This window comes from Crocodylus siamensis, chromosome 3, assembly GCF_052110815.1.
Source record: "Crocodylus siamensis isolate JL-2025a chromosome 3, ASM5211081v1, whole genome shotgun sequence".
Classification (NCBI taxonomy): Eukaryota; Metazoa; Chordata; order Crocodylia; family Crocodylidae; genus Crocodylus; species Crocodylus siamensis.
In genome coordinates this window covers 87,311,077-87,324,403 of record NC_143397.1, presented here as the reverse complement: position 1 = coordinate 87,324,403, position 13,327 = coordinate 87,311,077, and the positions used below count along the sequence as shown (strand labels likewise).

Genomic DNA, 13,327 nt, shown 5'->3' with positions numbered 1-13,327 from the left:
CCAACCCACAGGGCCAGATGAGTTTGACATCCTTGCTTTACAATGCAAACAAAAATAAAACAAACAACCCCAACCACAGGGTTAGAAGTTATGAAGATTGTAGCTCATGCAGAACTGACTTCATATGTATTAACATACTATCCTTGGCACATAACTCAAAGTGTACTTGAATTGTATTTTTTTTTTTTTTTTTAATTTCCTTGAACACATCTGAAAGGACACAGGAAAGGGCAATGCCATTAGAGCAGTTCTACATAATACTTCATTAACACAGATTATCATTTGGCAGAATGTGCCATGTATTCATATACTTGCCATGGGGAATCTGTGCTGACAACTGTAGCCTTGTGATGAGCTATGGGTTTTCTTGTGTTCTTTCTGTGTTACTGTGTTCAAGTTATAACATCATGTGACTCAGCTTATGTCTTTAGCATGTGCACAGAGAACGAAAAGTTAAGTGCTGGGCTGGTTACATGCAGGAAGAAACCGGTGGACCTTTCAGTATCAGCAGAATCTTTAATAGCTTTGTTGATATATCAACAAAGGTGAGATGCCAGACAAGCAACAGTTGTACAGAGATAAAAATGACAATGGTAGACCAGGCTGGAAACAAGTAGTCTGCCAGCTCCTGGCCAGAAGAGTCTGGGGACTGAGGCAAGTAGAAGAGCATTAGAGAGCTGAACGCGAGCAGCTGCATATCTATGGGTTGCTCAGGTCTGTGTGGGCTGACTGCCCTTTGCCCCAGTAACTGCCTTTACTGAAGTGACTGCGGTCTGTGCTGCTTGGACTTGTGGGTGCATGAGTCACCCCAAAAGGAGGTGAAGCTGGATGCTTTCAGGAGTGAACTCGATGCTAGCTAATTGATCGGGGCCATGGAGAGCCACAGAGGATGAAGGACCAACAGGCCAGGGCTTCAATGGGAGCTCTCAGAGATCAGACAAAGCCACAGTAGTCCTGAGCAAGCATCCACTGGAGGGCACTAGGCATTTTGACACATTCAAGCGCTGCAGTGCTGGGCGTTTTGAAAAGCATCTGGTGCTGTGTCGCTTGCAGTTGTATAAGGAGCGAAATGCACATCAGCGCAGAGAAAATGGCAGTGGTGTGCTTTAGTTCAAAAGTGCATTACTGCCACTTTCTGCATGCTGAAACACATTTCATGGCTTATACAACTGCATGTGGTGCAGCGCGGTGTGCATCAGCTCACATGCAGAGCAGACTCGATTAATCAAGATCTCCGATCTGTTGCAGGATGAAACGGTATGTGTATAAATGCCCCCTGTGATGAGCCTAAAGCTGGGTGCTCCTGACTCAAAGCACACAAAGTAATTGCTCATGACCACACTCCTGTACTGTACAGCACCCAAAAGCTCTCAGTTCAAAGCCTATTAGTTACTATAATTCATAATAAAATTACAAGTACAGAAATACCCTATTGTGCTCTGGAAGAAATAGTAACATGGTTAAAAGAAGAGTAGCTCAATACTATTAACTTAACAGATAAGCATTTATTTAATGAGAAACCTTGAAGCAAAGTCCAAACTTCAGCATTATCAGTAGATATGTACATGCTGAACAAGAAATTACCTAGAGAAAGAGAAATATGAACACATTTTAAATGAAACTTTCTCCAGTTGTACCCTCAGCCAGTTTCTTAATACAGAAACCATCAGAGAATTTCAAATCATACTATACAATTATGGTTGATCAGGTGCATTAAAGTTTCTTAAAATAAGTGAAAAAGTATCAGAGAAATAATGACAGGGATGCAGACAGCATCTTGGAAATCAGAGAACCCAGAACTTCATGAAGAAGACTGACAAGAGTTTGACACAGAGATTTTGGAAGATCAGCATGACAGAAATTACTGGTGAAATTCTCTAACTACTCTTATGTGGCAAATTGTCCTAGAGGATAGTGGTCTCTTCTGAGTGTAAAAGTCTATGACTTAATGTTAATCTCAGGTCCAAATGCACATATGGACAAAGTTGATGCATTTGTGTTTACTTAAAAGGAGATGCAATGAGATACACCAACTAAGTATGCGACTGTTAATGTGGGAATTCAAGTATATGTCCACACATAATTAGAGTAGTGAGGAAAAGAAGAGAATTTCAGCAGCTATCCTCTGAATGAGGGAAGAATGGGAGTAAGGGAGGCCTAGGAGATACAGACTGAAACACGAAAAATTATTATATCCAAGTTAAAGGGGGAAAAATTATAAATTTGCATAAGATACAGGATTTTCTGAGGACAGAAATATGATGGGAGAGTGACAGAAAGCTAAGGTTAAAAAATCTGATTATCTTTGCAAGCACAAGAGATAAAGACATGAAGATAATGGAGGATAGAGAAAGATGTAGAAAGAGAAGATCTAGGTGTAAAACTAAGCTCTGTTTTAGCCACACTGAGTGCATCTAAACATGCAATTAGCATGTACCCATAAGATATAGCACAGTTTTCGCAAGAATGTATTGCTCTAAAGCACTACCTTTACACATGCACCCAGTACCACAACACATTGAGCCAGGGCAGAGTAGCCCTGGATGGCAGGGGGCCCAAGGGGTCAGTCTACCAGCCCAGAGCTGCTCTGCCCTGGCTCAACATGCTGCAGAGGATCTGGCTGGGGCACAAGAGTGTTACAGTATGGGGCTAGCTAGCAGGCTGCCCTCACACTGTAGCAACCTCGTGCCCAGCCAACTCTGGTCACTGTCTACACATGCATTTTGGCACACTAAGTAACTCTGCCGTAGGATAGTCCTATTCTACAGGGAAGCTGATTAATTTACTGTGCCCTAATAAGGACACGTGTAGATAGTGATGCTTTACTGCGGCGTTAATTAGTCAATTCCACAGTAAAGCACAGGGGTAGATGCGCCCACTGAGTTTCAGCTGGTTGTAAGAGTGGAAATGAATTAGAGAAAGATATAGGCAGGCAAGGTTTTTTGAGAAGATGTGATTTTTATTTTTATTTTTTTTATTTTATTTTATTTTTTTATTAGACCAACTGAGTAGTTGGAAAAAAGTTCTTAGCAAGCTTTTGGGCTCAGTCACCCTTCTTCAGTCATAGGGAGTCTCTGCTGTTCTGAGACTCCAAGGAATGAGAGAAGCTAAAAGTGAAGACATCTTTTAGAGAAAGAAAGGTAGATAAGTGGGACTGCACAAAAGGAGAACTGCTATTGAGGGGAGGTCATCCTGACTGAGGTTATGCAACCCCGACTAATTATCGGGCTTCTCTCTCATAACCCTTCCCCACAAAAGTATTCAGATGCCTCTTGCCCACCATGATCATATCCCACCTTGTATTAATATAAATGAATATCACGATAATGAAATAAAGAACTAAGGTAAGGGCATACTCCATTTACAAAGAGAGAAGTAACAGGGTTGGAAGTGGACTAGAGAATGGAGATACTACTTCAAGAGACTGGGTGAAGGATAACAGGGAAAGGAAAAAGTGAGAATTTGGGCTCTGAAATTATGGCAGCTCAGCTGTTTCAATAATCAGCAAAATTCTGCACAGACATAAAAGAAGAGCTGATTTGGGTAGCAGGTTTCAAAACACATGGATCTGCAAATACAACTGTTCAAACATGACGTGTACACTGTAGAAAGGAGATAAAACTAGGTTACAATGGAAAACTATGAGGGAATGGAACATACGGCAACAGTAATATATGACAATAGTGAAAACCAATCCATGACATAATAAGCAAAAAGAAAAAATGTGATATAGAGCTGGAGTAAAGAGCGCACTTGTACTGATTTCAACAAGTAAATCATTAGTTTTTCAAATCAAAGAAAGGAAATTCAATCAAAAACAAAACTCCAAAGTAAGCAACTGGGACTAATGCAATGATATGATTGAATATTCAAAACATGGGCAGTCTGCAAATTTACATATTTTTCAAAACTCAGCCTTCTTGAAACAATGGCATATATTAATAGATAACATTTACAGAAGATTCAAATATTACAGCATACCACATGTGGACTAAAATGAGATGTTTCTGAAAATATAGCTTTGATTCACCTGTCTGTATTGCATTTAAATTCTAAAATATAATTTTGATTAAAGATTTATGCTTGAGTCATAATTAAACATATGGTCCTTGAGGAGGGGACCACGTCTGTGTGTGTGTGTGTGTTTGTACAGCACCTCATGGAACAGGATCCTTTAACATGATTGGGGGCCACTGATGTTTTGGAAATACAAATCATAGATAATAACATCATTTTATATTGATCATGTATACAAATATAGATTATTTATGAAAAGGGTTAAGTTTAATCACAGGCATCATCACTTTTTATATTGTGGCATATCAAGCCATGGCATAGCACTTCAAAGGCTGTACTAGGATAATCTTTACTAAAAGCTTTCTCTATCCGGATCTCACTGCAGCAAATTTGGCAGGGCTGCCCACTCCTTAGTACACAAGTGGTCACCTTGATTTAAACAACAATAAAGCCCAGACAAAGAAGCAACCCAATAAGGCTGAGGCAGACTCAGCAGTACACATGTAAACCTAGTCGACCTCAAAAGATAAGGAAGACTAGTTGGAGGAGGAGAGAAACAGTTGCTATAGTCTCTTTGGGTAGTCTCATGAATAAAACAATAATGCTTTCACTCAGCACCTTTCATCCAAAGCACAGAACAATTTTTCATATTACTTAAATTTACCTCTGTGCTGATCTAATTGAGTGAGACAAGAGATTAATACATGTTCTTATGGAATCAACCAATGATGCAAACCATGACTCCTGAATCTCTGCCTGTTGATATATTTACTTTTGTTTGCTTTAGTAACTCCCCTTTTTTATATGGCAAAGTTGGTTTAAAACAACGGATCTGTATTCCTAACTGTCCTTCACTTCATCCAGAATGTAGTGAAACCTAGGAGGAGGGGAAGGTTGGGGGGGAAGATAACAACAACCTTATCCCTTATTCCAACAAGGGGTGAAGAAAGAGAAAGTTAAAAAAATTATTAATCCTATACAATTTATACACCCAACAAATCTCATTCCAAACATACTTAACTGTGTACTTATAATAGTTTATTTGTCTGCCTAATGCCTGTGTGACACAAATGCATCTGCATTCAATAATTCCCCTAGAGACAGTTCTTAGAGTTGCTGAATCCACCTTATTAGCTTTAAATGAGTCCAAATATCTTTGTGGACAACCATTTTAGACATAAAATGATTCTTGAAACTGGATGTTAACCTTTTAACTAAATCACAATAAATTTCTCCAGCTAGATGTGTATTATGAATTAGTATAGTTGCCTACAGAGAATAATCACATGTTCTAATTACCATTTGGGTTATACGCATAATTAATAACATTCCGGCTTAATGGGACGCTATCTTTAGATAGTTGCATGCTTCAGGTCCAAAATCCAACTGTCAGCTGCACTGCCTAAGACAAAGAAATCATGACGCTACATTTTTTTGCTTTGGCAACACCACACAAATCTTTATATAAGATATGATGATAAAAATTATTCTTTTGTTTTCCACCTACTCTATCAGTGCACATTAAGCATCATAATAGTGCTTTTTTATTGCTGTATTAAACTACAGTGTAAATTTACATTGCAATCTGACCATACATTCATATTGGCACTCAGCAGCATAAGTGTACATATATCCTAGTAACTTAAATTTCCAAATTATACAAACAAATTCAAATATGAAAGCAAACTTACTGATTGTAAGCTTTCATTTTCACGAAGACAAGCTGTCTGGAGCTCTGATTTCAGAACTGTAACGTGATGTCGATGAGATGCTATTTCTCTCTCCAGTGTAGCAGCTCCGGAGCTTGCAAGTTGGTAGACATTCATAAAACTTTTAACCACGGCCTTTAAAGATAAGTAAAATAAATCATCAACACCACATGCACATAAATGATAAACAGCATGCATCCGAAGTAATTATAGAATGAATCACAATAGCTAACTTCTAATATTCACACAAAAAATTACATAATAGTTCAACAATAGCATTTAATAATTAAAAGGCATAGCAAGCTCTATGTATTCCAAAGGCTATTGTAAATGGTTAATAGCATTAGAGAAAGCACAAGACCTGCATTTAAAGTAGAAAGGGTTTCCATATGTTATTTTCAAATATAGGTTACTTCATTAAACCAATACACTGTATTGAAATACAAGTTTCAGTGCTAGTTCAGTTTCTGTCTTAAGAGCTTCAGGTAAACATGATCATTTTCAAAATGTGCTAAGTTATTAACTCTCCCACCTCACATTTAAAAAAAAAAAAGAAATTTAATTTGGCAGGCAACAAAAGAAACCAAGTAAAGCTACAGACCTTTGAAAGTAAATAACTTGATTACAATATAGCTGGGAAAATATAATTGTGTTCATGTATATAGTGGAAGAACGTCCCAGCTGTGTAATATTGATCAAACCGATAATAAAGTTAACAGCACAAGAGAGTACAAATGATTTGGCAGTACTGGTAACTTTATATCTACCCTAAATAGTATAACACTGTTGAGATTATTGGACTTCTTTACAACAGGTTAATCACATTTTATAGGTTACAGTTTTCCCTTCTGAAATGACCTGCAGTGAGTTTTCTAATGTAAGAACAGCATTAAGGCTAATAAGAAATTGGCCTTCTGAATAGAATTCTGAGGTGCAGAGTAAAATAAATCCCATACAGCTAATGGACACTTGCAAGGACTTTTATAATTTTTGTTTCTTTGTTTTACAAATTTCTTATTTTATTAAATTAAAAGAAAAATAGCAGGACCATCCCCAATTTATACTAGAGTCAGGGCTGCTGAGGACAAAATTCATGGGTATTTCCATTCTCTGCAGGGTCAAGTGCCTAGTCGAGAGGCACCCCAGAAGGACCAGACACAGTGGTATGGCAGACAGTTACTACCAGGGCCAGGGTTACTCATGCTGTCGCAGTGTCGCCCCCCTCCCCCCCGCCCCCCCCCCCGGGTACAACTGGAGAACAGGTACAAGGCCCTGGTAGCATTGGAGGAGGAGGCAGGTGAGGCTGACTCCAGAGGAGCCGATGACACTCCACACATGGCACAGACTGAGCGATGTCAGAACATCCAGAGGAAGAGACGCTGGGTCCTCGTAATGGGCGACTCCCACCTGAGAGAAATGGAGGGACCCATCTGTCGCCCAGATCCCATGGCACATGAGGTTTGCTGCCTGCCCACAGCTCAGATTTGGGACATCATGGTGATTATCCTGGACCTCATCCGGCCCTCTGATCACTATCCCTTGGTCCTTATCCACGTGGGCACTAATGATGCGGCCAGGAGTAGTCCGGACCGCACCACGAGAGATTACGAGTCTCTGGGGGCCAAGCTTAGGGAGATGGGAGCACAGGTGGTTTTCTCATCTGTTCTTCCAGTGAGCAGATGTGGACAGTGCCATAAGGCCTCCATCAGAAAGGTCAACCAGAAGCTTCGGAGCTGATGTTACTGGAAAGGCTTCAGATTCTTCGACCATGACCCACACTTCTGCACAGGAGACATGCCAGGGTGGGACAGGCTACATCCCTCCGTGAAAGCTAAGCATGTTTTCTCTTCCAGGTTGGCTGATCTCGTATGTTGAGCTTTAAACTAGGTTCACTGGGAGATGGGGATGCAGAGGTACAGGAGGACACTTCGACGTCAAGCCAGGTGATGTGAACAGGAACAACCCAGGTAAGTGACAAGGGCCCAGGCAAGCTTGGGAACAAGAGGGCAGCATGAACACCCATAGGAGGTCTCAACTGCCTCTATACAAATGCTAGAAGTATGGGGAATAACCAGGAGGAACTCGACCTCCTGCTAGCTAGCAAAAAACAGACCTGGCTGGGCTTACAGAAACCTGGTAGGATTCTACCCATGACTGGGTAGTAGACATTGAGGGCTACAGGTTGCATAGACAAGACAGCGGAAGGAGAAAAGTTGTGTGTGGGGGGGTGTAGCTCTCTATGTTAAAGAGTAGTACATGTCCTCAATGATTAGGACGGGTTCAGAAGAGGGGCAAACTGAGGCACTCTGGATTAGAATGCAAGGGGGTCATGGGGAAAGGGATTTGATAGCGGGTGTCTACTACAGACTACCTCACTAGGGGGATGCGCTGGACCTGGAATTTTCAGGTCAGCTCACAGAGGCTGTAAGGACAAGGGACGTGGTTATCATGGGTGACCTAAACTACCCAGATATCTCCTGGGAGGATTAGTTAGCCAGGTCTGAAAGCTCACATAGGTTTTTTGCCTGCATACAGGTCTTCCACCTAACCCAGGAGGTACATAATACCACCAGAGGAAATGCCTTGCTGGACTTGGTCCTTGCCACAGGTGATGACTTGGTGAGGGATCTGCAGGTGCTCAACTACCTACGCATTAGTGACCATCGTCTGCTGGAATTTACTATCCGGTGCAGGGTGGTGAAAGCAAGCAGTAAGGCAAAAGTCCTTGACTTCAGTTGGGCCGACTTCAATGAGCTAAGGAGATGAGTAAGAGACATTGGGGACTCGGAGCTTCAGTGAAATGGGAGTCCAGGACGGGTGGTTGTTCCTTAAGGAAATGATCCACCAAGCTCAGAGGGAGTCAGTTCCTACGCAAACCAAAGGGGACAACAGTGCTAAAAAGCCCCCTTGGCTCAGTAAAGGCATCCAGGAGGGCCTGAGGGCATACAATCAGTGGAAGCAAGGGGCTGTCACTAAGCAGGATTACACCTCCATTGCTCATGATTGCAGGGAGCCGGTTAGGAAGGCCAAGGCAGAGATGGAACTAGGGCTAGTGACCAGAATTAAAGATAATAAAAAGTCCTTTTAAAAATACATAGGGAGTAAGGCGGCACCAGGTAATGTGGGGCCCCTACAGGACAGACCTGGCAATCTGGTGACTGCAGCAAAGGAAAAAGCTCATCTCTTGAATGAGTTCTTTGCCTCCATATTTCTGAGCAGGGACCAGGACAACTCCCCGACTAGGATTACAGACAGGCTCAGGAGACACGAAGCCATGCCTAGGGTCAGGGACTGTCTAGTTAGGAAATTCTTGGAGGGGCTGGACGTGTATAAAATCAGCAGGTCTGGATGCTCTTCATCTGAGGGAACTGAGGGAATTGGTGAAGCTCATAGCAGGGTCCATGGCACAGCTGTATGAGCACTTGTGGTGCTCCAGCCAGGTCTCAGAGGACTGGAAAAGGGCCAATGTGGTCCCCACTTACAAGGGGAGAAAGGAGGACCCGGGTAACTATAGGCCAGTTAGTTCCACCTCAGTCCTTGGGAAGACTTTTGAGAAAATTATCAAGGAACACATCTGCGGATGCCCAGTATGGGAGGTAATGCTCAGAGGCAACCAATGTGGGTTCACTGTAGGCAGATCCTGCCTGACTAACCTTGTTCCCTTTTACGACCAGGTCACAAGGTCCTTGGATGCAGGCATTGAGGTGGATGTCGTCTACCAGGTCTTCAAGAAGGCCTTTGACACTGTTTCTCACCCCATTCCGATAAAAAAAAAACTAGGTGACTGTGGCACTGATGCCTACACAATTAGATGGGTGGCAAATTGGCTTGATGGTCGCACCCAGAGAGTGGTGGTTTTTGACCTGGAGGGATGTGGGCAGTCGAGTTCCCCAGGGCTTGGTCCTCAGGCCTGTGCTATTCAACATCTTTATCAGCGACTTGGAGGTGGGCATAGAAAGCACGCTGTCCAGATTTGCTGATGACACAAAGATGTGGGGAGAAATGGGCACACTGGAGGGGAGGGACAGAATCCAACTAGATCTAGACAGGTTACAGAGGTGGGCAGATGTACTTGACTGCGTTGAATTCCATTCTATTTTCAAGGTGCTGCATCTAGGGAGAAGGAACCTGCAACATATTCAAGGCTGGGGAACACCCTTCTCAACGACACAGTGGCTAAAAGGGATCTTGGAGTCATTGTTGACTCCAGGATGGATATGAGCCACCAATGTGAGGAAGTGGTCAGTAAGGCTAACCACACCTTGTCGTGTATTTACAGATGCATCACTAGCAGGTTCAGGGAGGTGATCCATCCCCTCTATGTGGCACTGGTCAGGCCACAGTCGGAGTACTGCATCCAGTTCTGAGTGCTGCACTTCAAGATGTGGCTAACCTTGAGAGGGCCCAGAGGAGGGACACTTGCATGGTCGGGGGAAGCAGGCCAGGCCCTACAAAAATAGACTAAAGGGCCTGAATCTATTCATCCTCCACAAGTGAAGACTGAGAGGGGATCTGGTGGCCACCTATAAACTCACCGGGGGGGACCAGAGGAAAATAGGTGAGGCTCTGTTCCCCCAGGCGCAACTTGGTGCCTGGGGGAACAGAGGAGGGATCCAGGCACACATGTGTCCCATGCACATGTGCTCCCTGACCTGACCCAAAGTGGAGGTGAACACAGCAGCAGTGGAGCCAGCAGCAGGGGCAGCAGCAGCTGAACCCCCTAAGGTAAGTGGCGCAGAGGGGCTGACGCAGCTGAGCTGGATCCAGAGGGGAAGCCTCCCGGATCCCTCTTAACTGAGCTGGTAGGGAGCCACGCTCCCCAGCCATGCGAACAGAGCACGCCGGCGTTTGCATCGGCGTTCGTGCCAGTGGGCGAGCTGGAAGGGCCAGGAGGGAGATTCCTGTTAGTGCGGGGCAAAGGCACCACACTAAGCCAGAAACAAGCAGCAACTCCTATGACGGTGTTGACACGGAGTGCTGCCAGTGCCCCTGCCTGGGGGGCGCAGTCTTCCCAGGGCTTGTCTAAGGCCTCCACCCAGACAGACCCCACAGCGGGGGCTGGCATCCGCCTACCCCCTGGCCTGTGGGAGTTGCCCAGTAAGGCCTGGGGGGGGCAGGGATTGGGGACCCCTACACCTGTCCTGCAGGTGCCCGCCTTAGGGCCCTGGAGGCACAGGTGAGGGAGCTCCAAGATGAGGTTAGCAGGCTGAGGGGAATCAGGGAGGTGGAGGAAGAAATTGACAGCTATTTCCTTTCCCTGCAGGGTCACACACCCAAGGAAGAAGCACCCTGGGAGGTGCCCTCCACTGCAGAGTGGCAGATGGTCACCTCCAGAACCAGGGCTGCTCATAACACAGCAGTACCAGTTCCTCCAGTCCAGATGAAGAACAGGTATGAGGCCCTGGCAACTCTGGAGGAGAAGAAAGGAGAGGAGGCAACCGGAGAGGAGGCAACTCCACGCTCTCCAGGTTCTGAGCAGGCCGAAGGAGCTAAGCAGGCCAGGAGGAAAGAGTGTTGAGTGATCATCATAGGCGACTCCATCCTGAGAGGTAGAGAGGGCCCCATCATGCGAGACATGCGAGGTCTACTGCCCACCTGCAGCAAAGACTCAGGACATGAAGGAGATGATCCAGGCCGTGATCCAGGCCACTGATTACTACCCCATGGTCTTAATCCATGTAGGTACTAATGATGCTTCCAGGAGAAGCCCTGATCACCTGATGGCAGGCTACCACACTCTGGGGGGCGTGCTGAAGGAGATAGATGCACAGGTGGTTTTCTCTTCTATCCTACCAGTGAGCAGACATGGAAGATGGCATGCAACGTGCATCACAGAGACCAACTGGTGGCTTCGGGAATGGTGTCTCGAGGCGGGCTTTGGCTTCCTCAACAATGACCCACACATCACAACAAGAGACATGCTCGGATGGGATGGGCTCCACCTTTCCCCCAAAGGTAAGCGTGTGTTTTCTTCTAGGTTGATGGATCTCCTCTGGCGGGCTTAAACTAGGCTCGTTGGGGGAAGGGGAAGACAAGGGCTGAGGAAACATTGGACTGCCAAACCAAGCAACACCCGCAAGTACAGCCAAGCCTAGACCAACAAGCGGAACACATACACAGGTAAACAATAGGGGCCAGGGTAATGCTGATAGTAGGGGGCCAGTGCAAACATCCATAGGAGGCCTCAAATGCCTCTAAACAAACGGTTGTAGTATGGGAAACAAGCAAGAGGAACTTACCCTCCTGCTAGCTGACACCAACCCAGACATAGTAGGGATCACTGAAACGTGGTGGGACCCAATGCATGATTGGGTGGTGAATATCAAGGGCTATAAGCTGTACAGGAGGGATAGGACAGGGAGGAAAGGTGGGGGCGTGGCACTCTACATTAAGGAGGAATACACATCCTTGTGAATTAGCAAAGAATCAGAGGAGGGGCACTCTGAAGTGCTCTGGGTTAGAATACAAGGCAGTCGAGGGAAAAGAGATTTAACGGTGGGGGTCTACTACAGATCAACCAACAACGAGGAAGAGCTAGACCAGGAATTCTTAAGTCAGCTCATGGAGGTAGTTGGGTCAAAGGACGTGTTCGTCATGGATGACCTGAACTTTCCAGACATCTGCTGGGAAGAGCAGTCAGCCTGGTCTGACTGCTCACATAGGTTCCTAGCCAGAATGCAGGATCTCCATCTAACCCAGGAGGTGCACAGCCCCACCAGGGGAGATGCCTTGTTGGACCTGGTGCTGGCCATGGGTGATGACCTGGTGAGGGGGCTGAGGGTGCTTGACCATCAAGCCCAGAGGGAGGTAATCCCAACATGGATCAAAGGGGGCAGGAGGGCGCAAAAGCCCCCATGGTTCACCAAAAGCATCTGGGAAAGTCTCCTAGCTAAAAAGGAGGCGCACACCCAATGGAAGGGAGGGGCCATCACCAGGGAGGATTATACTGTGGTTGCTCGGGGACGCAGGGGGGCAGTCAGGAAGGCCAAGGCAGAGATGGAACTAGGACTAGCTTCCTGGATCAAGGACAAGAGGTCTTTTTTTAAATACATAGGGGGCAAAAAGAAGGTTCCGGGTAATGTGGGGCCCCTGCAGGACACACTAGGAAATTTGGTCGTCACACCAGATGACAAAGCCAACATATTTAACTATTTCTTTGCCTCCATTCTCCTGAGCAGGGACCGGAACAGCCACCCCCCCTCTTGGTCCCCCTTAGACTCCAGGGGAGGCACACCTAGACCAAGGGTTGGTGAGGAACTAGTCAGCGAACTTCTGGAAGGACTGGATGTCTTTTAAATCAGCTGGTCTGGACAATCTCCACCCTCGAGTACTGAGAGAATTGGCTGAGGTCATTGAGGGACCCCTGGCACGGCTTTACGAGCACTCGTGGTGCTCTGGTGTGGTGCCAGACAACTGGAAGTGGGCCAATGTGGTTCCCATCTTCAAAAAGGGGAGGAAAGAGGACCCGGGAAAATATAGTCCAGTTAGCCTAACCTCAATCCTGGGCAAGCTTTTTGAGAGAATTATCCTGGCGCATGTCCACGAGGGGCCAGCGGGGGAGATTATGCTTAGGGGCAATCAACACGGGTTCATTAGAGGCA

The 13,327-nt window shown here is 45.5% G+C and overlaps 1 protein-coding gene across 6 annotated transcripts in view; it reads right to left on the bottom strand.

Moving 5' to 3' along the window:
• Nucleotides 1–13,327, bottom strand: part of CCDC171 (coiled-coil domain containing 171) — a 432,482-nt gene that overhangs the window by 154,043 nt on the left and 265,112 nt on the right. For all 6 annotated transcript variants that reach the window (XM_090038740.1, XM_090038741.1, XM_090038744.1 and 3 more), the window contains one exon: nucleotides 5,709–5,861. In XM_090038740.1, the coding sequence (XP_089894866.1) occupies nucleotides 5,709–5,861 (153 nt within the window). The remainder of the gene's footprint in view (nucleotides 1–5,708; nucleotides 5,862–13,327) is intronic.